The following is a 27394-nucleotide window of genomic DNA, read 5'->3' as shown; positions in this document are numbered from 1 at the left end:
CGCAGTCTGCTTCTGTTGAAGTCTCCTTGCTGGCTCTTTGTAATCACTACTTCTGTTTCTAGATGTCTGACAACCATCTCTACCGACTCATTTTAGAATTTTCCAGGAACTATAATCAAGCTCATTGGCTTACAATTTACAGATCCTGGTTCTCTTCTCTTTTTGAAAACTGGGATGACATTTGTCTTTCTCCATTCTCACTTAGTATCATTTTCCATGATCTTTCACATATCACTGACAGCTCTTTTCAAATTAAAGGATGTCATTATATTTGGTCCAGGTGACTTCTTTAATTTATCAAGAACATCTGGATACACTCTTACTCTCTTTTACCTTATATATTTTGGGCATCAACTGCCTGTTAGTTATTTTTATTCATTAGTTCTGGGGTAAAAGTCATTCCTCTTTTCAGAGGAAAGAGAAAAAAAAATTAGGAAATGGACTGCTCTGCCTTTGCTCTGTTTTTAGTGATCACTGTTCTATCTACGTCTTGCAAAAATAAATAAAATATTTGCAAAGTTAGTGTAAAAAATGTATCACTGGAAGAGAAAAGCTCAATCCCCACTTCTATCACTCACTTGTTCTTTTTATCGAAGGGAGTGAAGTCAGGCTCCCAACTTTTCTCATTATACTCTCTTATAGGAAGTAGTGGTGGCAGTCTCATGGACTAGCTCAACTTCCTATTTTCTGATTCTTCTTCAGTGGAGTTGAGGTATTGAGCTTGCTCTCCAGAGAATAGCAATAGACGGACTACTTCATATTTCCACTATGATTACCATACTTCTGTGAGGCTGACTTTGTTCTGGCAACTCAGAACAAAAGCCAGGGAATGCCAACATTTCTCAATATTGCTATTACTTTGAATAAACATTCCTTTTCAGTCCTGAGACTGAGATTGGTGGGGTGTGGGTTTTAGTTCTGGAATCCTTATTACACAAAGTTAATAAACTGCTTAGAAAGGGTGAGGATGTTCTGGAGAACTTAGGGAGCATGGACATAAAGTTTTTGAAAGTAACCAAGTATAATCTTCTAAAACCTGGCCCCATGGTTTAATAGTTTCTGCTGTTATAGTACATATATAGTACCAGTATTTAATTCAGAAGAATGATTATTCTAATAAACTGAGCAGCATTTAATAAGCACCTGTTATGTGCCAGTTGATAGAGTTGTAAACTTAAAAAAATAGTGCCTGCCCTCAAGGAACTTACATTTTATCAAAGAAACAAAATGTACACATAGAACATATATATAATATGTACAAAATGAATATAAGGTAATTGGGGGGGAGAGCATTAACTAAGAGCTGAAGGGATGTGGAAAGGCATCATGTGGGAAGTGAAGCACTTCATCTGAGCTTTGAAGGAAACTAAGTTAATTAAAGGGTGGAGGTAAAGTCTAAGTAATACTTTGGCTGTATGCTAAGCCATGTCAAGATGTTCCAATAGAAAGAATGCTGGATTTGGAGTCAGAAAACCAGCAGCAGTCATGGTCCAACTATTAAAAACCCTGCATAGGCTGGTATAAATCACTTCAGCTTTTTAATCTTCAGGTCCTTTATCTTTAAAATAATGGAACTGGACCAGAGCTATTTGATTTCTCTTTCAATTCTAAACTGTATTAACCCATGTGACTTTCCATCTTTATTAACATAAAATTTACCTTAGTTTTTTTTGGTCTCTTTTTTCTGCTGACAGAAATAAAGAATTTCAAAATATTGAGTGAGAGTGTTTTATACTCCTCAGGTTGGGCTACTGCTTTGTATTTCAGCCACATGTGAGAAATTTGCATTTTACAGGCGATAGTATCAATTTTTCACCAGTATACAGATAGACTTTTATTTTATTTGTTGTTACTGCTGTTATCCTCCATCCATAAAGAATGAAAAAAAAATGTCAAAACCAAAATAAAGAGGAAGAAATAAAGCTGGCAAGTCACAATAAACTTTTTATTATTTGTTAGTTGTTCCTGAGAAAACTTGTCAGTGATATCATTTCAAACCTATGGCAATAAAAAGTTCATGGCATCCTATGCCATCCTTTTATTGCCAGAATTTTGGATTAATTTTTCAGATATTTCTATACAAGAGCAAATATATAGTAACAACATTTTATTATCATTATGTATTTAGTTCATAATTTCATTAATTAGACTCATTTCTTTATTGATAAAGGGAGATTCTTGTGGGAACTTCCTTTGCCAATGTAGACTGATAGCTATACAAGTCACACTCATTTACAGTGGGTAGAATTCTAAGTTGGCCATGATCTGATTACAGTGGCAATAATAAAGGTCCCATCTTCTTTCAGTTGGTTTTTGGGTACAAGAGACATGTCTTGTACTCAACTTTTCTTAGTTCTGAGACCATGTCTTAATCCACTTTGCCACATTGTCTTGTAAATTTATTATATGATTAAAAGAGATGCAAACATATGTACTTTTGAGATACATTAAGACATATCCTTGACTGACTGTGGATCAAAGTTAGTATTTTCCCCTTTTTGTTGTTGTTTGCCTTTTTTTCTTGTACAATATGATGAACAGGGAAATATGTTTAGAAGAACTGCACCTGTTTAACTTATATCAGATTGTTATATTAGGAAGCAGTAAAGTAGAGAGAGAGGGAGAAAAATTTGGAACATAAGGTTTTGCAAAAGTGAATGTTGAAAACTATCTTTGCATGTATTTGGAAAAATAAAATAATAAAAAAGACAAAGCCTTTAAAATATATATATATATATATATATATATATATATATATATATATATATATATATATATATATATATATATATATATATTTTTTTTTTTTTTTTGCTGAGACAATTGGGATTAAGTGACTTGCCCAGGGTCACACAGGAAGTGTTAATTTTCTCAGATCACAATTGAACTCAGGTCCTCCTCACTTCAGGGCTGGTACTCTGTCCACTGGCCACCTAGCTGCCCCAAGAATATTCTTTTAAAATAACAAATTCTGGTTAATGATCATAAGGGAGAATAAGAATTAGAAAATTAGTGGATTGTTGTTTTGCTCACACTCCTATCTGAAGAACAATCATTTATCAATTTAAGAACAATTTTCAGTTCATTAGAGGAAAGTGATAGAGCTTAAATTCTTTCAACGAAATTAAATATGCTTTAAGCCAATGCACATTTTCCTTATCTTATGTCTACATTTTAATTGAGGGAGAATTTCTTGCTAAACATAAATAACAGCTTTTAAAATTGAAATGCAAACAGAAACTTATTCATTTTCTTAATGTTTTTCCTAGCCATGGACATCAGCACATATTTTTTAGTGATCAGTAGAGTATATATGTACATAGTGCATACTCATGGTAGTCACACACACATGGTACATATTCAATATTTTCCATATTAACAATGTCCATAAAAATGGTATAGAATTAAAAAAAATACCACAAAAATGGTATGGAATTTCACCTTGGTGAAACTATTTTACGTTTGTAACTGAATGGCAACATACTTTCTTCTGACTCTGAAGTGTTTCCTTTCCTGAGCACAGGTGACCAAACAGCAAAAACAACTTAGATGTTTCCAGTCTTGATGGTGACCTTGGGAGTTTAGGAGTTGGGTAGCTTTTGGGTTCCTCAACTAGGTACCAGATAACTTATGTTTCTACCATGCTTCTATTACAGAAAGCTTAGAAAAAGATGAGCCCAAAATGTACTCTAGGTTATCAAGGGGAATGGATCTCTAACAAATTTTTCAGACAATGCTCATGAAAGTGAAATGGCTCTTCATCAACATCACATCCTTTAATATTTGACTTAAATCTAACTTTCTATAAGAAATCTTTCCCAGTATCACCTTAACCCTCACTCTTAGTGCCTGTCCTCTGAGATTACCTTTTATTAACATCATATATATCTTTTATGTACATAGTTATTTGTATGGTGTCTCTCTATCAGAAAGACAGCTCCTTGAAGGTAAAAATTGTGTGTTTGCTTTTTTTTTAATATTCCTAATACTTTTCATAGTGCTTGCAACATAGTTTTTTAGCAAATGCTTGCTGATGGACTGATTTAGGTCTCACAATTCTATAAAATAGGGATCTCAGATATCATAATTTTCTTTTTATGGATGAGAAGATTGGATTTTAGGGAAGTTAGCTGCCTTTCTTATGGTTGCACATTAGTGTCAGAGGTGATATTTGAAGCCGATCATCCTTATAAATCTATTATTCCCTCTATTATAGATATTATAGTGTCAGGTCAAAGGTAGCCACATAAGATAACTTGCTTTCAGGTCCTAGCACCAACATTAAAATACAAATTAATGTAATAGATTTGGTAACACAGTATAAATTAAATATCTAAAGGCAAAAGGGACAATTGGGTAGGGATGACATAAACATAGTTCAATTAATTCAAGCAAGCTTTTCTAGTATAATTATGCAGTTCTCAGCATGCATATTCACATGGATCCCCTCTCCCTCCACAATGCATAAAGAGATCCATTAAGGACTCGGCATTTGACTTTAAAATATGTCTAGGAATTCATCAGATAGTGATACTGTGAAAAGGTATTCTAAGCACAAAGAACAATCTGAACAAAGGAATAAAGCTGAAAAAGCACTGTGTGTATTTGAGAAGTAGAGAGTAGTCTAGTTTGAGAGGAGAGCAGAACAGACAGGAGACAATAAGACATGAGGCTGGATAAGTCAATGGTGGGACAGAAAGGATCATTCCAAGAAACACACATACTCTTCTCTATCCCTCATCACCATCCAAAACACAAATCCAAGCCCTGGTACATGTTCAATCACTTTGGTACTTAAATGTTCCAGCAGTTCCCATTTGCATGTAATCATGACTGGTATTCCAAAGAATGGTTTTTGTGAACTAATGTTCATTTACCTTAAGTGCCCTTAGGGTGAATAGTTTAAAAGTACTAGTACATTTCAGAGTAGAAAATCAAAAGAATAAAAATTTCATGTCCAAGGGCACACAGAATGGTATAGTAGAACCAAGAAATCAAACTGAACTTCTTCATTTCTAAATAAGACCATGTGACATCAAAGAAAAGCTTTCTTCTAAATAAACTGGAGGCAAAAGCAAGCTCAAAAGAACCAATATACTTTAAATATAAAATCAAAGGTATTAACCTCATTATGTGGACTATGTAACTTTAGCTGCTAATAATACAATCTGGTATCTCTTATACTATTTTAGTCCCAAATACAGAAAAAAAGCTTTCCTATCATTTTCAGCGTCTAAAATAGTAATACCTGCTAATTTTCAACCACTTCTTCCCAGCAACTCCCAAGCCCAAATGAGACATGGACTACCAAACCAAATGTACAAGATTCCCTTTTACACTCACGTGAGCTTTTGAAGTCTTTCTTTTTCAGTCTCCTCCTCATCATAGTTCCACGTGGACTGGTGGTGTAGACGCCTCGAGGTAAAGTGCCCGTGTTCAGGGAATTCAGGCTATAGCCACTCATGGAGGTAGGAGAGATGGATGAAGACACCATAGCTGCTGCAAGAAAGTAGAAACTTGGCATAGAGAATTCTTGGATGGGGTGAGGTGCTGTCCACACCTGCTAGCCAGTAATAACTCAGAGAAATACAGGTACAGGGATGGGATGTAGTCATCTCACAACAAAGACAAATACAGGCCCCTGATGCTTTAAATGTAAAACCTAACAAATCCCTATGATCTAGTTGGAACCCTGGAGACACGATGGAAAACTTTTGCATTAGACAAAAAACATTAAAATACAGCGTCTTCAAAACCAAAACATTTAAGATGTTCATTTATCTTTACAGGTGATTTGTAACATAAACTTCACAGACATAGATAATTTAGAATAAATAACCTCATCACATGAAAACAAAGCGTTCTGAATTTCCATACCTTTTCTTAGTAACCAAGGCTGTCCACTTGGAAAAGAAAAGGGTTTAAAAGATGTCAGAAAAAAACTTTAATTGTTACGAGAAAGCATGACATACACGAAGACAAAAATGGAATGAGAGAGGAGGAGAAAAGAGAACAGAAAGAAAGGAGAAAATAAAAGGATAGGAGAGAAAGGGAAAGAAAAGGAGAGGAGAGGAGAAGAGAAAAGGGAAGGGAAGAGGAGGGAGGGAAGAAGAGAAAGGAAGAAGAAAGGAGAGGAGACAGAATTTAATTTAGAAGCCAGGAGGAGAAAGCCTGGAACATTACGAGGGTTTTTCGGAGGAAGTGGTTTCTGGAATTTCCAGGTTGCCATTCTGCAATGATCAGGGCGGTAGGTTTTATAATGGTGACAGGTGAGTAGCCTGCTGTGGTTGTTGGCCCAGGAATCCCAGGTAAGTTGCCCGTTGCTCCTCTGAACTTTATCTGCCCGTATGAAGGGATGACAGGAAATGGGAAGGGGGGGAAAGGAGAGGAAGAACCAAAAAAAGAGGAAAAGGTAACTGAATTGTTCAAAGGAAGAAAAAAGATGACAAAAATAAAAGAGGTTTGCAAAGGAAAAAGATTTGTTTGGCTTTTCCCTTTTTCTCAGTGGTCAGCAAAGCAGATGATTAACATCTGGGATTGAAACCTTTCATCCTCCCAAGAATAATGCATGCTTTTCTAAAGCCCATTTTTCTTCCTTTAAAGATGACTATTGAATCAATTTCTAATCTCCCCCTGTGCTTAGCTGCTGAGATTAAAAACATTTTTTAACTTAAAAGTCAACCCCATCAAGATATATGACACACTATTAGTAATTAAAGATTTGCAAATCTCTACCAGTTAACAGCCCTTGTATATTAAGCAAAAGAAAACTAGGAGAGATAAATCACATTCTCTCCTGATTTGAGCAGTTTACATGTCAGTCACTACAAGTTATTGCTCTGACATTTTAATTTAGCCAACATCTATCACTGCCATTTGATTATCCTCAACAATCAACTATTTCTACTAGGATCTTATCTAGGGCTTCCAATAATAAAGAGATCGTAGCCTATGATGTGATTTTATGTGATTCTGAGCAATGTCCTTTTTTTTTCTCCTAGAAATGAATATTTGATTATTAGACTTGTATTTCTGTAAAGTGCTCAATTCATTTTTGATAATAAACGACATTTTGGGGGCAAAGCTTCTCAATCGTTTTAATGTGATTTTTAGTGGCATTTCATTTCTTTCCCTAGACAACATGCTCTATGTTCTTTGCTATTAATATTTGTTTCCCTACCCAAAGCTTAAGAATACAAACAATACTGATCCTTGGTATACTTATCTGTTATGTTTTTCAAATAATCAAAACAATAAAGATCAGACTCATACATCTTTCTACTTCTCCTACCTCTAAGGTCATATGCTTTTCATTATTACCAAATATATCTATGGATACTCATTGCTTGTAACACCTCAATGTGGTAGTTGAACCCTCTCCTTGCTGGAAGGTTCAGTCATTTATGTTACACATTAATGATCACATTAACCTCAGAGCTGAAAAAAATACTCATTAACTTCAAATTCCATCTCATCTTTCATCCACTAGCCAAGCTAGTGCCTTTTATAGTAGATGAGGTAGAGCAAGCCCTTTCTTAAGAGAAATCTCCCCAGTGCAATTTAATATTCAAGAGAACAAGCATAAATTCCCCCTGGGGAATAGTATTAACCTATATTTCTTGTAGCTGAGAGGCTACTCATCATCCTAGCTTCTGCTACCTTGTTCCTACTATTACAATGTTATGAAGCTTAAGGGGTAGGAAGAAAAAAGGTGAAAAAGGAGAGGCTCAGAGGCAGTGGTCAGGAAAATAGAAAGAAAATCAGAAAAGGATGCTATTGTGGGAACCAAGGAATGAGAGCATATCAAGGAGATATGGCTAATAGTATTAAATGCTGCACAAGAATGAAGTAGTTTGGAGATGAGGAAAAGATCGTAAGATGTGGCCTTTGGAAAGTCAATCAGTCAACAAATATTTGTTAAACCCCTTCTGTGTGCCCAGTACTGTGCTAATTAAAATGTAGATATAAAAGATATAAAAGACCTTAAGTAAGTACACTTCTTGTAATTTTCCAGCCAAGACTTTGTACACCTGAAATAATTAAGAAAAAAGTTCCTACTCTCTACTCCTCAACAAGGCTGGTTTTTCCATTTGTGACCTTGATCTCATCTCCTCTTTCCTCTTCCAAGACCTTATTCCATCAATCATTTAGATACATTTTGCATCTTCAAATTATTCTTTATGTTGGTCCCTAATTCCTTTTCTTTCTCTCTCTCTTTCTCTCTTTCTCTCTTTCTCTCTTTCTTTCTTTCTTTCTTTCTTTCTTTCTTTCTTTCTTTCTTTCTTTCTTTCCTCTTTCTTTCTTTTTCTTTCTTTCTTTCTTTCTTTCTTTCTTTCTTTCTTTCTTTCTTTCTTTCTTTCTTTCTTTCTTTCTTTCTTTCTTTCTTTCTTTCTTTCTTTCTTTCTTTCTTTCTTTCTTTCTTTCTTTCTTTCTTTCTTTCTTTCTCTTTCTCTCTCCCTCCCTCCCTCCCTCCCTCCCTCCCTTCCTTCCTTCCTTCCTTCCCTCCCTCCTTCCTTCCTTCCTTCCTTCCCTCCCTCCCTCCCTCCTTCCTTCCTTCCTTCCTTCCTTCCTTCCTTCCTTCCTTCCTTCCTTCCTTCCTTCCTTCCTTCCTTCCTTCCTTCCTTTTTTTTGCTGAGGCAATTGGGATTAAGTGACTTGCCCAGGGTCACACAGCTAGGTAGTGTTAAGTGTCTGAGCTAGATTTGAATTTCGGTCTTCCTGACTTCAGGGCTGGTGCTCTATCCACTGTGGCACTTAGTTGCCCCTTGGCCCATAATTTCTATCCAAAAATATGCTCAGGTTTCTTCTAACCAAGAGACTTCTGATGATCCTGTGATATTCTTCTACCTCTAATCCTCTCTTCCTCCTTCCTTCCTCAACCAAAATTATCTTCTTTCTCCTTCTCCTCTCTGACAAGAATCTAGAAACTTAGACTTTTTTTTGGCAAAGAGTGGGAGGTCAGAGTATTCTTCCATTTATTAAATAAATCTCTTTTTATTTTTAAAAGTTATTTACTTCAATGCTACATTAAGTTATACAGAATTGTATAGTTGTACAACAACTTGTATAAGTTGTATAGAATAGATATCACACCTTGCTTTCTTTTCTTTTTTCTTATTTTATAATTTTCTTTCCCTTGATGATCCCATTTACTCCCATGGTTGTGTGAGCACCTGAATACAGAAGATTCTTAAATCTCTATCTTTGGTCCCAATTTCTCTTATGAATTCCAGGCCTACATTTCCATATAGCAGATATTTTTCCTCTGGGAATTCTCATCTATCTTAAACTCAATATGACCAAAACTGAACATACACATACACACTCTCACACACACACCACTGTCCCTCCTCTTAAACCTCTCTTTTTCTTATCATTTTTTTTTTTTTGCAAATTTCATCACCATTCTTCTGTTGAAGAAGCTTAAAACTCAATCATTTCTCTCTTCTCTTTTTCCTCATTCCCCAAGATCCAATTAATTGTTAAATGCTTACATTTCTACCACCAAGATATTCAAAGGCAGGGACTTATTATTTTAAAAATTTCTTTGTATTTTCAATCTCTGGTACAATGCTTTGAATATAATATGTACTTCATATTCTTTTGAATGAAGGTACAAAATGCAAACCTTTTGGCTGAGGACTTTAGTGTCTGCTACAATTTGGCTTTAATCCATTTTTCCAGATCTATTTCAAACCAAATTTATCCATGTTCCTACCAAAATGAACAATTAGATCAGGTGTGGTATTGCATACCCATAGTTCCCAATGCTGGGGAAGCTGAGGTTAGCGTTTGGCCAATCTGAATTTAAGTATCCTAACTAAGAAAGGATGGCCACCATGCTACTAAAGACGGTTAAGCTAGGAAAAGTGTAGGAAAACTTATGTGCTAATCAGTATCGCATATATGAATGGCTGTTGCATTTTTAGCCTAGAGAACAGAGGGAAACCAAGCATCAAAAAAGAAAAAGGACAATTATTCTTCATCCTTTCTTATTTTTTCTTCCTCCTAAAATCTTAACATGTTATCAATATGCCAAAAAAAAAAAAAGATTCTTTTCCTATTTCTACCTGTTGAGATATTCTATTTTTTTAAGGTCTAAATCACATTTTTCCTTCTCAATAAAGCCTAATCTGATATACACCATCGTTTCCCACCCCACTATCCTGACAGTACAAGAGATGTCTCCCTTTGATCTCGCATGTCTTTTTTTTTTTTTTCAGTTTAACGACTCCTATGTATTTATTACATTCTGACTTGTTTTGTAGTTCTTGGTGTATCTATCTTAACTCCATTAGACTGCCAAGTCCTTTGAAGGTAGAGACTGTATTACTTTTTTTCACCTTTGTATCCTCAGTACTGATCATGGTTCCTTGCCCATAACAGGCCTTTAATAAATGTTTGTCAAATTGACTTGGTGTTGTAGTCTGGATAGGAAATATGAAAGGAATTCAGATAAAGATGTAGTACTCTTGTCAGCTTGGGATTTTGTGTACTATCTCACTACCTCTATTAAAATAAGAGATGATAATTCCAAAGCTAAAGGACCACTGACAGACCTGCTAAAATTACAGTTATAAAAGCTCACTTACAGTCTCCTTGCTGCTTCCCATATCAAGTACTATGCCAAGCAAAAGTCAGATACCCCAGCATTGTTCCCATAGTTGAGCATCATATTATTATATAAAGTATATATTATTGAATAGTTATATATTATCATAATAGTATATATTATTTGCAGAATATATAAGTACCCAACTAGGTGACTATAGACTTCCTCCCTGATCTGATAGTTTCCAGGTTTTCTATTTGAGAACAGTCTTTATTCATCAGAGCTCTTCCTTCCTACCATCTATATAATCTACACTTTTCAACAACAACATCAAACAACAAAATGGAATTTTCCTCCCAGTTAGGTTCCTAGGACTATAGAATAAAAGTTTGGAAGGTACATCAGATGCCAGCTTTGGGGTCCCCTCATTTTGCAGATGAGCAAATTGAGGCTCATAAAGGTTGAGACTTGTTTAAGATTATGCAGGTTACTGGTCCTAAAGGCAGGATTTGAAACGAGATTCTCTGCTCTTTCCAGGGCTAACTTTTATTTCTTGTGGCTTTGTGAGTCCACTAAAGTAGTTGAGACCAGATTTCTGAACTGCAAGTATAGTGCTTTGAATTCAGTGTATTTGAGTCATGCTGCTTCCCCCAAAGTAAAGTATGGACAGTACTTTATCTTTTGCCATCCATGTCAAAAAATGCTGTGGAGATGTTTCACTGATATAAAGTATATATGACAATATATGATACTGTATGTATGTGTGTGTATTTATACATACATATATAATAAAGTATGTAAAATGATAGAAAGTATCATACTTTGGAAGAGATTTATGTAACTATATGACAAGAAAAACATGAAAGCAAATGAAACAGTCTTCTTTATAGTATTAAAATTTTTTTTTAAATGGGTTGGGTGGTTATGAGCACGTTTACATGTTGGCAGGAATGTAAACAGATTTTTACAATATAAACAAATGAGGAAAATAGGATTCACTTACAGAAAGTAGTTTTCCAAATAATTTAATAGTATACATGCATTCTTTTAAAATAAGAGACACCTGTACATTATATTTGAAGCAAGATAAGTAAAAGTTTCTGAAGGGAAGAGGGGAGATAAGATCAGAATTACATCAAGGATTTCTTACTTGAACCAGTGTGACCCATTACTTCTATATTTTGTTGTTATTGTTGTTGAATCATTTTTTAATTGTTTCTAATTACTCAGTTGGTGTTTTCTTGGCAAAGATACTGAAGAGGTTTGCCATTTTCTTCTTCAGTTTATTTTACAGATGAGGACACTGAGGCACACAGTTGCATGACTTGCCCAGGGTCATATAAATAGTAAATTTTTAGGTTGGATCTGAACTCATGTTCCTGATTGCAGGCATGATGCTCTAACCAGTGAAGTACCTAGCTGTTAAGTTTCCTCTCCATAAATGGTATCAAATATAAGAAGCAGAATAAGGTACTGAAAAGACTACTAGTCTTAAGGTCAAAAGTCTTTGAGTCCAACTCTTACAAATGTGCAACCTGAAGCAAGTCCTCTGTGAGTCAATTTTTAAAAAATCTTTTATATTGGGATAATAACACCCAGATAATCTCCCTTACACAATGCTGTGAAGAAAGTGCTCTGTAAATTCCATAATACTACATAAATGTGAATTATTATTATGCCAACTCTATGGTAAAGAAATATTAAGATTTTCTCCTAGTACATGCAGTTTAAAGAGTAAAATCAACCGCTTGAACTGAATTGCAGGATAAATAATTTTATTCCTTTGTCAATAAGTTGGAAAATTGCTTCAAGCAAACTTTTTATTATTGGTGTGTAGGGAAAATAAAAAGGAATAAGAAGAAATTGGCTTAAGAAAATAAAAAAACAATTTAGAAATTGATCTGGGAGCCATTAATGGAGGAATTTGGATAATATTACATTTCCATGACAAAACACCATTACTGGAAGAAATATACCTTTCTCTTCTTGTTAAAGAGGTGGGGAACTATGGCTACATAATCATTAAAATGTTTAATTGTTTTTTTTTCTTCTTTGTTTCAAAGGAAGGCTCATTAAGTTGGGGGGGGGGCAAGAGGGATTTATTCAGAAATAAATATAATAGGAAAACAAAAGTCATTAGTAAAAGTTAAGGAGAAAAAAAACCTCACAAACCAGCATTACTCAAGATACATACTCCATTGCTTGACATACACTTCCCCAAACCAAGTCTACAAAGTTGCCCAGTCAACAAAGACTGTATCGTGAAAATCCTTATATATTAAAAAGTTTTTCCCCTTAGTTTGTGTGTTAGAAAATACCTCATCATTGTGACCTGTATGAATGATCTGTGATCTGGAGCCTACTGTAGTTCCTTATCATTTCTACTGAAATATTTTAAATGAAGGTAGATTTTTTTTTTAATGGATAATCTGCCTGCCCAGCATACTTTCTGTGTTTTGCTCCATGTGCAAAATTAAAAATCTGATAAGAATGATGGGGTACTGTGGATTTCATTAGCTCCGGGGCTGTCTGAGCTCTATTTAATTAAAAGGGTTGTATCCAGCTGATTCGTTCAGTATGGAATTATCTACCCCACCCACATCCCCCACCCTTAATGCCCCTTCTTAAACTGTAGAGAAAAAGTACAGATTGTTTTCAGAGGTATAAAGCATGTAATACAAATGAGCTCTCTATATCCAAGAAGGCAATTCCAGAGAAATTTGTTATCTTCCTTCATGTACAGAAACATATTAATTCTCTTTGAAATGTAATGATTCAGCACCAAAGGAGGCCTGTCTGTAGAATATAAGAAAAATAAACAGACTTGGCTTTAAATCATGGTTTAAATTTTCTTTTCTTTTGTTTTTATTTTAAAATAAGGGGACATTTTAAAAACAAAACTACAGGAATTCCTATGGCTGCTTTTTTTGAGCACGAATTATTTTTATTCTTGTGACAGCTTTTGATTAAAGACACTTAGCTGGACCTCATTGAAAAACCAATAGGTACATCTGTGTGATTTGAAGACACAATCTTTGAGTTTCTTTTTTATCCTTGATATATGAATACATTGTGGCTCTTCAATGAATAATACTATGGAGGTAGCATAGTGGAATGAATAGAGAAAAGTTGGCCATGAAACCAGCAAGACCTGGATTCCAGTCCTGCCTTGTACACACACTAGCTGAGATCAGAGGTAAGTCTCCCTTCTCAGAGCTCTAAGCAACTCTTGGAGCCTGGTTATTCAGAAAGTGCCAATCTGTGCTTGATAATATGGAGTTATTAAAGCAATGAAGTCAGAAATCCAGTTTCTGGTCCTATTAGTAGACTCTGCAGTTTTTGATTCCACCAAAACATATAGCTGGTGAATTGTTTGCTATTAGACAATGGGATGTCAAGTTTGGGAAGAGTTCTCTATTATTCTGAGAAGAAAAGGTTTCAGAAATGTGACTGGACCTGATGAGGAATTATCTCTCTTCCTCCTAGCTCTGAATGTTTCAGAGCATGCTAGACATTCATTTGAAACTCAGAGAAATGAAATATTCTACAAGGAATGGAGAATAATTCCCTGACAGCAGGAATATTTATATGGTATCCCTTAAAATTATGAAGGAAACATGGGAATCAACTATAGTTCTGTCAAAACACACATTCAGGTTTGCCTTTTGCAAATTCACTTTTGCAAGAAAGAAACCCAGCATTAAACTCAGCATTAAAACTATTTTATGCCTCAATTTTATGGATTTCCATGGAGGTATATCCAAGAAAACCACGTACAACTTGAAAAGGGGGACTTGTAAGACAGAAGATGATCAATAAATAACCAATCATCAAGTATTTATTAAGTTCCTATTATGTGCCAGGCAATAGGCAAGGCGCTGGGGCAATAAACAAGTCAACTTATAATACTGAAAAGGATGGAGATAGAGTCAACCTCAGCCCCATTCCAATTTTTTATTCTCCTGGACAAGGTAATAACCATGAGGAGAAAATAAGAGAAAAAGAGATTTATCCAAATGGATCTTCTTACCATGGTCAGGTCCCTTCAGTGCTACTCGGGTCTGGTGATAGGGAAGGATCTCAAGTTTGACCTGGTCTGTAGTATTGGCAAGGAATTGTGTTGCTTCTGCCATTGTGCAATATTCCATGCTAGTTCCATCGATGGAAAGAATATGATCTCCAACATGCAATGCGCCACATCTATAGAAAGGAAGAAAACTCAGTCTGATGAAAGTATGGTCCCTGTTTGGAATGTGATTTTAGTTCCTTCATACTACTCATGAAAATTACAAGAGATATTAATTATCTTTTAAAAAAGAAAGGAAAAGTTCAAATGTTATAGGAGCCATCCAATGTTGAATTTTAAGCCTTTTAATACAAACCTGGTATATAAATAGAGATATGAAGGCTTAGGGAAAATGAAAAAATTCAGAAAAACAATGAATATATTTTTCCCTTTCTTTCCCAACTTTTACGTGGGGGGTATACTTGGAAATAATTTAGAAAAACACTTTTTTCTCTTTCTCCCTCAATTTTTTCAATTTTTCCTTCCCTTAAGCCTTCATTTCTCTAAATGAGAGTTGATAAGTACACAAGAACCCATGACATTGCCCAAAGAATTGGGATAGGGTAGCTGACAACTAATATGTGTGTGAATGACAATAGCATAATGAGAATAACCTGAGGGAAATACTAGATATTTCCCTCTCACACACGCATCCAATTCACCATTTTCTTTTTATTTTGTTACTCCAAAGTTAAACATTTATTAGAACAGAAATTGTAAATGATGATGGAAATTATGCAAGATTCAAACAAGTCATGAAACCAGGGCTAGCATGGAGACTTGAGGGGAAGACTGGGACAAGGGGAAGGGGGCTAGCTGCTACACCTTGCTGCACTCAAGAAACTGGCTACTGGATGAGTTGAGAAATGCAAACACAGCAGTCAGCATCCCGACGTACCAGTCAAGTGGACAGCTCCTTTAACTGGTTACCCCCTGTGGAATGGGAAAAAACAGAGGGAGAAAATTAAAGCATCCTGCACCATTGAACTGGAGAGCACCCCTGGATCAATGGCTGTTAAAGGCTTTAATGTAGGGTAAGACCACAGTGGAGCTGTAGACTGACCACCACAGGGGGTTGCTGCTCACAGCCCTGCTGTGGGAGATAATACTGGGAAGAACTGGGCATAGGGAGAAAAGAACTAGGAGCATGCATAAGAGCCCGGCTCCTAACACATATTTTAAAATAAAATTTAAAGAAATTATTCTACAGCTTTAGTAACCTACCTCTCAGGGTAAAAAGTGTTTTTAATCATCCTTTCCATCTGTAAATATAATTTCATTTGGACGTGCTAGTTCACTCCAAATGGAGAAAATGAAGTCTTTCTTATCAGGAACTATAAAATGACTTTGTAGGTGGGAAACCAGCATTTCCCTCCCATCAAACTCAGCAACACTCTAAAATATTAATTAGAAGGGAAAAAAAAAACCTAAGGTAAAGGAGTTTCATTTTTATTGTGTTGTAGGAATGAGAAATGCACCTTAAAGGGACACTTCAAGGTTGTAAAACCTAAAGATTAACACACCATGACAGCTGTTTCACACTGCAGAGCTTTTCTTTAAGGATTCTAGCCAGGTAGTCAATTTTTTTTTTCGTTTAAGAAAAATAATAAGATTTCATGGTTATAGGGTTTAACTCCTTTGGATACTTCACTGCATGCTACATCACAAACAAAGAGCTATTTGACTTCTCCATGGTAATAATAGAAGGTTTATGTGGCAATGTAGAGTTTGCTTTACTCTTAAAAAAAAGACTCAAAAACCCTGCCCCAATGGCCAAATTAAACATTTAGGGAGAATCCTTACACTGAGAGTGCCATCATGGGGCAACTGGTAGGGTAGGTAAATTTTAAGGTCCAACAACAGTGACTTGTCTCTCTAAATGAAACTTATTGAAAATGGCAAGGAAACTTAATTTTTAGATTTTTTATTTTTTATTTTTTTGCCATGCAGTTTGCAAGATAAAGCATCTTCATAGACACTCACCTGTCAGCAATACTTGCAGATTTGATTTTGTCAATGATGATGACCTGCTTATTACAGCACATTGAGGTACTCAGTGCAACACCAAGGCTGGAACCAGGAGTTTTGGCAACTTCAACAAGCAGTGGCCCAGAGGCTGTTGCCACTGAATCTGTTGGAAATTTAATTTAAAAATGAAAATAAAGAAGTCAGTTTAATAACAATATTGATAATAATTCAATCATACTGTAGAACTGGTAGAGCTGTAAGTACAAAATATATCAAAAGGGGCAGCTAGGTTGCGCAGTGGTTAGAGCACCAGCTGGGTTCAAATCCCATCGCAGACACTTAACATTTCCTAGCTGTGTGACCTGAGCAAGTCACTTAATACCAATTGCCTCAGAAATAAAATTAAAAAAAATATATATATATATATGTATATGTATATATCAAAAGATTGATCAGTGATGTCTTTGTGTCACAATATTAGTGACAGATACAGCTTTCACATCTTTCCAATTCCCTTGGGTCCACTTGGGTCACAGATTGGTGGAAGCCTGTCATGTATAAGTGCACCCAGTAGTTACAGACTACTACATTATTCTACTTTTTGGACTCCTCTAATTTCCTTGATCTAGATGAAACCTGCCTCCACGTAACTCCTGTTGAGGAGTTATAATTTTAGCTTTTGGAATTAAAATGTCAAGTATTTCCTCAATATGATAGTCCTTCAAATACTTGAGCACAGATATGATCCCCGTCCTCCATTTTTCTCATGGAAAAAAAAGACATTAAATCATATTAGCATCCCTGGTATATGCAACAACACAGATAATTTTACTCAACAATCTCTTGATTATTAATATTAATATCTAATCCAGTCCAATCACATATACACTTATTAACAAGCTACTATGTCCAGGGGAACCAAGATGAAAGACAAAATCAGTTGCTATTTTGAAGGAGCTTACATTCAACCATCAAGAAACAAACATATTAACAGATAAGTCTTTACAAAACCACTGAGATAGCATTAAAAAACTAAAGGGACTAGAAAAGCTTTCCCATAAGTACTTAGATGGCACAGTGAGAGGTTACAGAGCTAGACCTGGAATCAGGAAACCTAAATTCAAATCTGATCTCAGACACTTAATAGTTGCATGATCTTGAGCAAGTCTCAGTTTCTATATCTGTAACAGAGTCTTTATTATAACTACCTCCCGGGATTATTGCGAGGATAAAATGAAACAATTTATATGAAACACTTTTCAAACTTTAAAGTACTATTTGAGATGACAACTATTATTACCAATAATAAATATTGATAATATTGATAATCAGCAATAATAATGGTACTTATTATCTTAATAGGAGATGGGACACAAATCGATCCTTGAAAAAAGTTAGAGATTCTAAGAGATGGAGGCAGGGAAAGAATGAACCTGTCAAATGTATTTGCCACTATCACTATCCAGCACAGATTCTTGAGGATTTCCCTATAGTAGGTGAAATGTCTATTTGCACATGATATTGTATTGATCGCACTAAGCCTTAGAACACTGTAAAACTTAAAGGATTCACAATTATTCAAAAGAGTCAGTTTAATAATCCATAAAGGAAAAATTCAATTGAAAGAAGAATGCTTACTATCTAGGCTATAACATACAATTGAATGGATAGCCTGTAAATTTGTTCCATCAGTATATTTTTGAAAGAAATATAGATTAGAGATGAACTCTATTTAAGCAGAAGGGGATTAAATAGACTGCATTTGGAAAATAATACAGATTTTCAGTGATTTCAAACTTTTCCCTGAAACAAAGCCACATATTTTCAATGTCAATATGATATTTTATGGTAGAAAATCATGGAATGCCAAATTCTTCAAAGAACCAAAAGTATAAGTCCTCAAAAGGGCAATGAAAACGTATATTGCGGGCCTAAACAAACTATAGAATTTTACAAATGATAACCTGAAAATAGAAGGTATTGTAAATCACAGTGATATTATCATCTAAATAGGCTGAACTGATAATATGGAAAGGAGATGGCATAAGAGGTATAGTTTGTATGCTGCACTGTTACCCATGGGATGTTAAAAGACCTAGACAGAAGTCCTAAGAATGGAGGAGTTATGAGAGGAAATGGAAATAATTACACAGGATTAAAAGGCTAAGTAAGTTATGATTTTTCCTACTTTTGACAGGCCAATCTCCACCCATAAAATCACACAGTTGAAGAAATACTGTCTTTTGTCTTTAGCAGAAATAGTTCTAGCAGATGTCTAGATAGCCAAAGTCTTTCCTCAAGACTATTTCCTGCCTATGTGCCAGTTTTAGCATCTACTTCTAGAACTCATTATTTTTTCTTCTTCTCCTGGTTGGGCAGTCTATAGTTATGTTTCCACCATAATATTGTTTCTCTTTTTATCTTCATATATCCTCATTCAAATGATTTTGGGGTGGGGGAGTTAGGTCTGGACACGATTTAAAACAAGATGGCAATATGGTGATGTCTAGGTTGCCACAGTTACCATAATACAAAACCCCATATTGAATAGGATGTAAGCTGGTGGAATTTCTTCAAGTGGGGACCATCTCAAGCAGACTCTGAGCCCTGTAGGATATCACATCCAGGACTACTACCTACCTATAATTAAAGTCCATGGAACCCACATAACTCTAAAGGATGAGATCACAAGATTTGTTCCTTAAAGCAATAACTCTAGATTAGTTGCTGCCCTAACTAGGTCCAATTGCTGAATAAATTACCTCCTTGGGACATCTCCACCTGTGATCTGACTTACCCTCTAAATAATCAAGAGAAGGGAACTTGGTGAGTCAGGACAATTTATAGAAGGGATTTGGATGATGATAACAGTTTCCCTGACTTTTTTCTGAATTAAGGAGAAGAGTTGTGGCCCTGCATTAACTGCAAGAGGCTCAATGAAGTGAAGTAACTATCCATAAAATAACTTCCATCCATTTCTTATTTCAGTTATCCTGAGGGAAAGGTACTGGGGTCAGCATTTATATTAAGTGGGATTTGTGGAAGAACTGAATCTTGCGAGAGTTAGCATCAAGCACAAGAGGAAAAGTGTCTTCTACACCAGAATTGCATATAATGAATACCATGTTATGCCATTTAAGAGAGGTAATGGCCTGGCACCAGTTTCCTTAAACATTACTCCCTTCCATGCTATAGCCCAGTTACTTTGGCTTACTTGCTGTTCCTCTCTTCAGAAACTCCATTTCTCAGTACCATGCATTTTATTGGCTGTTCCCCATGGTTATAATACTCTCTTCTCTTTGCCTCCCTCATCTCTCTTTCAAGGCTTTCTTCAAGAATCAGCTTAAATTTCATCATGTTCTGCAGGTCCAGTCCTCACCATTTCTAGTGCTTCCTCTCTGAGATGATCTTCCATTTACACAATATATACCTTCTAAGTACAAAAGTGTATATTGTCTTGCCCGATTAGAATGTAAGCTCATTGCTCCAATTAGAATATAAGCAGGAAGTATATTTTTTTTTTGGAGGGGAGGCTCTTAATAGAGTACCTGGCACACATCAAATGCTTTATAAATGGCTGTTGACTGACTGACTCCTCTGGTGTACCAATTTTTCCTTCTGGAAATAAAATTGACAAGCTGTTATCAGGTAGCTAGGTGGTTCAATAAGTAGACTTGGAAGTCAGGAATAACTGAGTTGAAATCCTGCTTTGGATCAGACATTAATTATATGACCCTAGTCAAGACACTGAATTGCTATCAGCTTTAGTTTCCTCATTTGAGAAATGGAGATAACAATAGCATTCATTTTATACTATTTTGAGGATCCAAGGACATATTTATACATACACACACACACACATATATATGTATAAATATATGTACATATGAGGTTATATATTACATGAATATATATATATACATAAAGTTCTGTGTAAACTTTAAAGCAATATATTAATGTTGGTTATTATTATTGTTATAATCATGGAGAGCTATTATAATAATAGGTACAATGGAGGAGGATGAAAAATAGAAAAGGAGATGTGCAATTCATGAGACAGAACAACTAAAAGAATAAGCAAAAAACCATAGCTATAGTATATATAATGCATATAGTTCAGTGTTTATTGATAGGGAAATTAGAAATCCTGAATCAAGGAAACATGAGTTTGAATAGATGCCAAGAGAGACTAGAAGGTAGAAGGGTCTGGAATGCTTTGTCCATGGAGTCGTGAAGAATCAAACAGGACTGAAAGATTGAACAACAAAGTCAAGGGAGAAAATTTGACTTTATAGTTATTACTGATACAATATCATGGGACTCATGACCAGAATTTAGTATTAGAAAGTTATACTTTATTGAAAAGGGTGGGGGGAAGTGGTACTTTGGTAACATTAAGAAGAAATCTTCAAGGAAATCCAATCAGGAGTGAAATTCTCAAAAGAATATATGAATAAGGGTCAAAGGAGTTAGAAATAAAAAAAAATTAATACTGCTATGGGGTATACTTTAGACTAGGGGTTCTCAAATGTGGTTCAGAAAATCCTGGGCATCTCTGAAATACCTTCAGAAGGTTTACAAATCCAAAATTAGTTTTTATTTCTAATATGGTAAATATCTATAAATATCACCTATATAAACAAAAACTCATTAATTATTAACAGTATAAAGATAGCGAGAACAAAAAATTGTTTGTTTATTTATTGATCCCTTCATTCTTACTTATCTATATTCATTCATTCATTCATTTACTTATCTATCTATTTAGGCAAACAAGGTTGAGTGATTTGCCCAGGTTCACAAAACTGTCTGAAGTCACATTTGAACTCAGGTCCTCCTGGCTCCAGGTCTGGTGTTCTGTTCATTGAGCCCAATATTGTCCCAATATTGAGAACCTAAGTTTGAAAATCATTGCTCTAGACCAGCTCTCAAATTTTTTTCCACTTATGACCCTGAAGAAGAAATTTTTATATTGACCCAGGGTAAATAGGTATATAAAATAGGTACATAAATTGAACATTTACTTATAATATATCATAATTTCGAGACCCCTACATTCAGTTATGAGACTCTATCACAGACCACAGTTTTAGAAATTGGGCTCTAGACAACCTGGACAGAGGGAAGAATTAAATAATAAATGTTTATTGGAAAGAACTAGAAACAAAACTTGTTAGAAATGTTTTAAGAGGGTTCATACAGGTTGGGTAAGATGATTATTGACATTTTGCTAGGTTTTAAGCATCTCTGATTTGACAATAATCTGTTGTTTTTACTGACATTTTCAATATTTTTACACAAGTGCCTCACCTAAAAGAGAAATTACTAAGTTCATGGCACCATTGCTTGATTGTTAAAATAAAGAAATAGCCTTTCAATAGCCTAAAGAAATACTTTTCAGATTTATTTTAAAACTATAAAGACCTGGAATGAATCCAGACTGTACTATATATATTGGCTGACATTTTCTTAGAATGGCAAACTTTTATGAGACTTCTTTCAGTGGGTGCTCACAAAGTTCTTGTTCTGGCTTTTAAGAAAAGATACTAAATTTCTTTAAAGACTAAATGAAGAAGGCATCTTTCAAGACTTGAAAATTTTTGTGCTGGTATTCCTGTTATGGCATTAAGACTTTTTTTTTTTGGTAAAGATTATTGTGTAAGAAGAAGTCATGGGGCAGTAATTATGGGAAAAAAAGACCTAAACTCAGAAACTGTGCAGTTGCCCCTACTTTTTATGGAAACAAGGTAGAAAGCCAAGGATAAGGAATTACTTGCTATCAAAGCCAATGATCAGTATCATTTGGCAAGTTCTTATGTCACCTAGTGACAATCTTCAACAATAATAAAAAGAGTATTCGTAAGGCTTTTATTTTATTTTAAGTCTTACTCAGCTATCATTTGGAAATCCCAAATGCTCCTGCATGTAAGTTACAAAAGTCCTTACAAAAAGTGTCATTAGAAATGCTCCAGTATTTTGCAAAGATATCTAGTAAGATGTAAAGGATAATCAAAGTGATATAACTGGGAGACACACATTAAAGATGGCAGGAGAGAAGAAAAAGACTTGCCAGCATGAGAATAAACAAACAAAAATCAAAAAGAAATCAAGTTCACAGCCCCTAATAGAGGATTAATTCATCATGTTGAAGTAAAGCTTGGGTGTGAAAAATGAATCATACAGACATAAATTATTCATGGTTAAAGAGGTTTCATTCATTAAGATATTTACATCAACAGTGAAGCACTTATAAACTATGGTGATTTATAGGCTACTATAATTATGTAAGACACACTGATGACTGTTTGTATCAAAAACACTCTAGATTTTTTTTTCATTTTGTTAATCAATTTTCCTTCTGAAGAGTGCATTTTAAACAGAGAACGAGCTTTGATTATACCCCACCTATGGCAACGCAAAGATTTTTTTTGCAAGTTAATACTAATATGGCCTGGCTAACATATCTTTTACATAAATAGTATGAGGAACAGGTACTTGTCAGATTTTTCATTAGCAAAAAAGTCCTATTATTCTCAACTTAGTGCTCAAACAGTGATACTAAACCATTTCATCAACTTTGCCACGGACTAAACAAAAGACATTTCTGAAGGATTGAGAAGCTGACTGTTGCTTGTCTAGGGATATTTCTGGGGAAGTGACCAAGGATATGAAATAACCAGCACTATGTAAATGTTAATTATTCATATAAAACTACTACAGGCTTATTATAATGTCTAATGAAAGTCAGAAGTGAGGAGGGCCCTTGAAGGCTAATAAGCATGTGAGCCTTAGACAGTTTTCAAAGCTTTGAGTTAGAGGCTCAGGGACTATTTATCATTAGAGGGAAGGCCTAGATAAAGTTCAGTCAGTCAATTAGTCAGCAAGCATTTAACAAGCATTTATTATTTGCAGGCACTGTATTATGATCTATGGAGACAAAAAAAGAGCAAAAAATAGTTTCTGCCCTCAAGATGCGTGCATTCTAATGAAGGGGACAAAATTCAATAGCTAGATGTGAACTAGATATGAATAACTAGATATGAAGAGTAGACAGAAGTTTAAAGATCTCTATTGCTTTGTTGGCTACAAAATGATGCTGTTTCAGTCATAAGAACTCAAAAAACACAACTGACTAAATCCAAAAATAGATGTTTTTTACCTCAGTAGGTGGAATGTCCCAATAAATGGAAATACAGATTCTTTGAATATTAGCATTTTATGATTATAATTATCTACACGTGTACACATACATATTTAAAATAAACCCATATATTTAGAAACCATATATAAAACCATAAATTCAAATTGATTATCATCCACCATAAAGCCTTCCCTGGCTTATGAAACTTCCCTTTCCCTCCTCCCAAAAGAATAAAAAAAAACCCGCCTCCATGATAGCATTTTGTTAATATTAGTCATGTAGCTCTTATTATATATTTATATATGATATAATATTAAGTTCCATGAGAACAAAAAATACAGCTAAGCTAAATTTTATATCTTTCCCAGTGCCTAACACAGTGTCTCTGCATATCATTAAACTGAAATGAGTAAGGAATGATGTGAAATAATTGAATAAGAAGCAACTAGTTCACTTATTATGATTTAATAAAAAGGGAAACTAAAGTCCTAAAGATACAACTCAGGCAGATCACACCTTAAGAAGAGGACTGATAGGCTCCTAAATTCTGCAACTACAATTCACAATCTATCATATTAGAATTTAGATCAAAATTTACTAAAATTATATTTTTTAATTTTAATTTTTCCATTGTACTTATTAGAAACATTTCTCTACATATTTGCATACTAACATCACAGTTCAATATGTGTTAATAGAAGAAAAAGTTGAAAAATAGATTGGACCTATCCTATATAAAGAATATATATATATATATTCTTTATATAGGATAGGTATATATATATATATATATACATATATATATATATATACACACACACATTTTATATATATTCAAAAAATATATATATAGAATATATATAATGTGTGTGTATATATATATATATACATATATATATATATATATATATTGTTGTTGTTGTTGAGGCAGTTGGGGTTAAGTGACTTAACCAGGGTTACACAGCTAGGAAGTGTTAAGTGTTGAGTTCAGATTTGAACTCAGTCCTCCTGACTTCAGGGTTGGTGCTACATCCACTGTGCAACCTAGCTGTCTCATATAAAGAATATCTAAGCTGTAGATGATACAATTGTGACCATGTTGAGGAAATAGCATACAAGGAATATGAAAGAGAGGAAAAAATAAAATGAGGAAAATCTTGGGTCTTATGAATAATGAAAAAAGTAACTTAGACTAACATTGTGTGCAAATTGAGTGCATCTTTCATAAGGATATTTGCAGGAAGCAAGGAAGGAAACAAACTTTCTATTAATCACTTACTATATACCAGGCATTATGATAAGCATTTTACAAACATCTTGGGCAAGTAATTTAACCTTTCTGCCTTAGCTTCTTCAACTGTAAAATGGGGATAATAAAGCACCTATTCTTCAGGACTGTTATAAAGATAAAATGAAATAATGTAAAGTTCTTGATATATAGTAAGCACTATATAAATGTTAGTTATCATCATCATCATCATCTCAATTGAGAAATATAACAGAAATATCCTTCTGATAGTCAAACATACATAGAGTATGTGTACGTGTATGTGTGTGTAAAGGTGTTCACAAAGATAGTGGTGGAGATCCAATACATAATCCAAATAGAAGGCTTTCTTTTGGGTGCTAAAGTCTTCCAGATGCTCCTGTTTATACCAAGCCCGACAATATTATATATTCTCTTATAAGAGATCTGTCATCAATCAAAAGAATTTGATCTGTCTATCCATACAGGAAACACAAAATGGATGGAGAATGTCTATGGCCAAGATTTTAACATGCATCTAGATGGAAACCCTATAGAACAGGTCTAACAAATTGTATAACTGGGAAAGAAAGCAAAGAAGTTGGGTCCAAAATTGAACAGGAGAAAAAATTAAGACTGAATTATTTTGAGGACATTAAAAAGCTCTTTTTATTGACCCCAACTTTCCATAAAAGCAAAGGATCTTCAATCCAATATTAATTATTTGAGAAGTTTTGCTATATGGTAGTGGGATCTGGAACACCACTGTCTCTGAAAGACTAAAGATGTATATTATACAAAGGACAATGGAGAGGTGAATGGTGGATGTAAGCATGCTGTATCATTTAACCAATAAGAAATGAACAAAATTATAAGTCATTATCAAGAAATTGTATGTTAGGAAAAGAAGCATTGTAAGAGCAAGAGACAAGAAGTAGAGAGCCAAAGAGAGAATATCCTCCTTTGGTACCCTGTAATGTTGAGTGAAAAGTGAGAAAAGTCAGGATGATGGGGTGAAATTTTGAGAGCACATGAGAGACAAGAGTCACAGAGGATGACAGGTACGGATTAGTTGTAATTTGATTTCTAGAAGGACTTCCTGAATTAATAAGATCACAGATCCATTGGAATTCTTGGGGATAAGGATAAGAAATAGACATGATACAGGGAGCTTCTAGGTGAAGAAACTAGCAGTGAAAGCCAACATCTTCACTGTAACTTCGTAGGTACTGGTTTAGCTTTTAGGGTTATGTTTCTAATTAGTAGGGTCCTTGGATTTTAAATCTTCTACACTGTTAAACTCCTCAGGTGTATTCTGATCAACTATTAGATTGAGTTTCTGTAGTTCAATGATAATAACAGAGTTAAAACAATTTTTAAGTAACAAGCAATGAGAAGAATAAATCATGGAATTTCATAAATGGTTTTTACGGGGCTGAGGGGATATAGTCTGGGGAAAATAATGCTTTCTCTGGTAGTCAATTATTGTTATTCTGATAGGCAGAAGAGGTTTTGGGAGTTGGAGGAAGAATTCTAAATCTCTTGTAAAAGAAAAGATTTAGGATACCACAGTTATCTAAGGAGCAATCTTTTAGGCAGTTCATAATGTTCATGTTATCTTTAGTTTTTTAAAAAATTTAAAATTTAAATCAATATGGCATCTGGAGGCATTCATTGACATGATTAATGACAGTGATTACTAAAAATAAAAAAAAATCACATTCTTCAAGAATGTGATGTGAAACCCACAAAGCATCAGCTCCATATTATCCACCTCCAGAAGACCTGACTCCTCTTCCTCTAAAAATAGTGGCTGTCAGTTCCTCTTCTGAACTGAGTAAGTGATCCCCTAAAAAATGGAAGCTCTGTCAGTTTATGCTGAGACAGAGAAGCTGTATATGCAGGGATATGAGCTTTACCTAGCTGCAAAACCTCATACTCAGGATTATTAAGTGTCAGGGGGATAGGAGTTGGACCTGTGACTTCATTGGTACTGGGAACTTTCCAGGTGAGGAAACTTCCACCACCTTTTCTTCAACTTACAGTCTAAGGGAGTTCCATATAGCAGCTTAAGAGAGTTGTGAAGAGGTTATTACCCTGATAACAACCACATAGGGTAACTGCCAGGGGCAGGGAAGAAATAATCAACCAGGAAAAAAATTAATGGCTCAGTAGCAAGAGATAATTTTTACTTGGGACTTCCACAAGAATTAACTTCATTACTTCTTCTAGGACATGCTATTACATTAGCAGAAAAAATCTCAGTTCCCAAAAATTTACGAAAAGAAATAGGATCAGGATGGGAATGGAGTGACTAGGAGAACAATGGGCATCAAATTTATAGCAATCTCAGATTGCTTTGTTTATTTTCTTAACTCTCATATGAATAGGTGACAATGAAGGCCATTTTATATTTAATTT

The 27394-nt window shown here is 34.7% G+C and overlaps 1 protein-coding gene across 11 annotated transcripts in view; it reads right to left on the bottom strand.

The window, feature by feature from the left end:
• Positions 1-27394, bottom strand: part of GRIP1 (glutamate receptor interacting protein 1) — a 762478-nt gene that overhangs the window by 120257 nt on the left and 614827 nt on the right. For 6 of the 11 annotated variants that reach the window (XM_074269703.1, XM_074269706.1, XM_074269700.1 and 3 more), the window contains 4 exons: positions 16602-16749; positions 14583-14752; positions 6184-6339; positions 5344-5499 (listed from right to left, as the gene is read on the bottom strand). In XM_074269703.1, coding sequence (XP_074125804.1) covers positions 5344-5499; positions 6184-6339; positions 14583-14752; positions 16602-16749 — 630 coding nt within the window. The remainder of the gene's footprint in view (positions 1-5343; positions 5500-6183; positions 6340-14582; positions 14753-16601; positions 16750-27394) is intronic. The other 5 variants (XM_074269707.1, XM_074269710.1, XM_074269701.1 and 2 more) reach the window with 2 other exon arrangements.

Source organism: Sminthopsis crassicaudata, chromosome 5, assembly GCF_048593235.1.
Source record: "Sminthopsis crassicaudata isolate SCR6 chromosome 5, ASM4859323v1, whole genome shotgun sequence".
NCBI lineage: Eukaryota > Metazoa > Chordata > Mammalia > Dasyuromorphia > Dasyuridae > Sminthopsis > Sminthopsis crassicaudata.
This window is presented reverse-complemented; position numbering and strand designations above follow the sequence as displayed.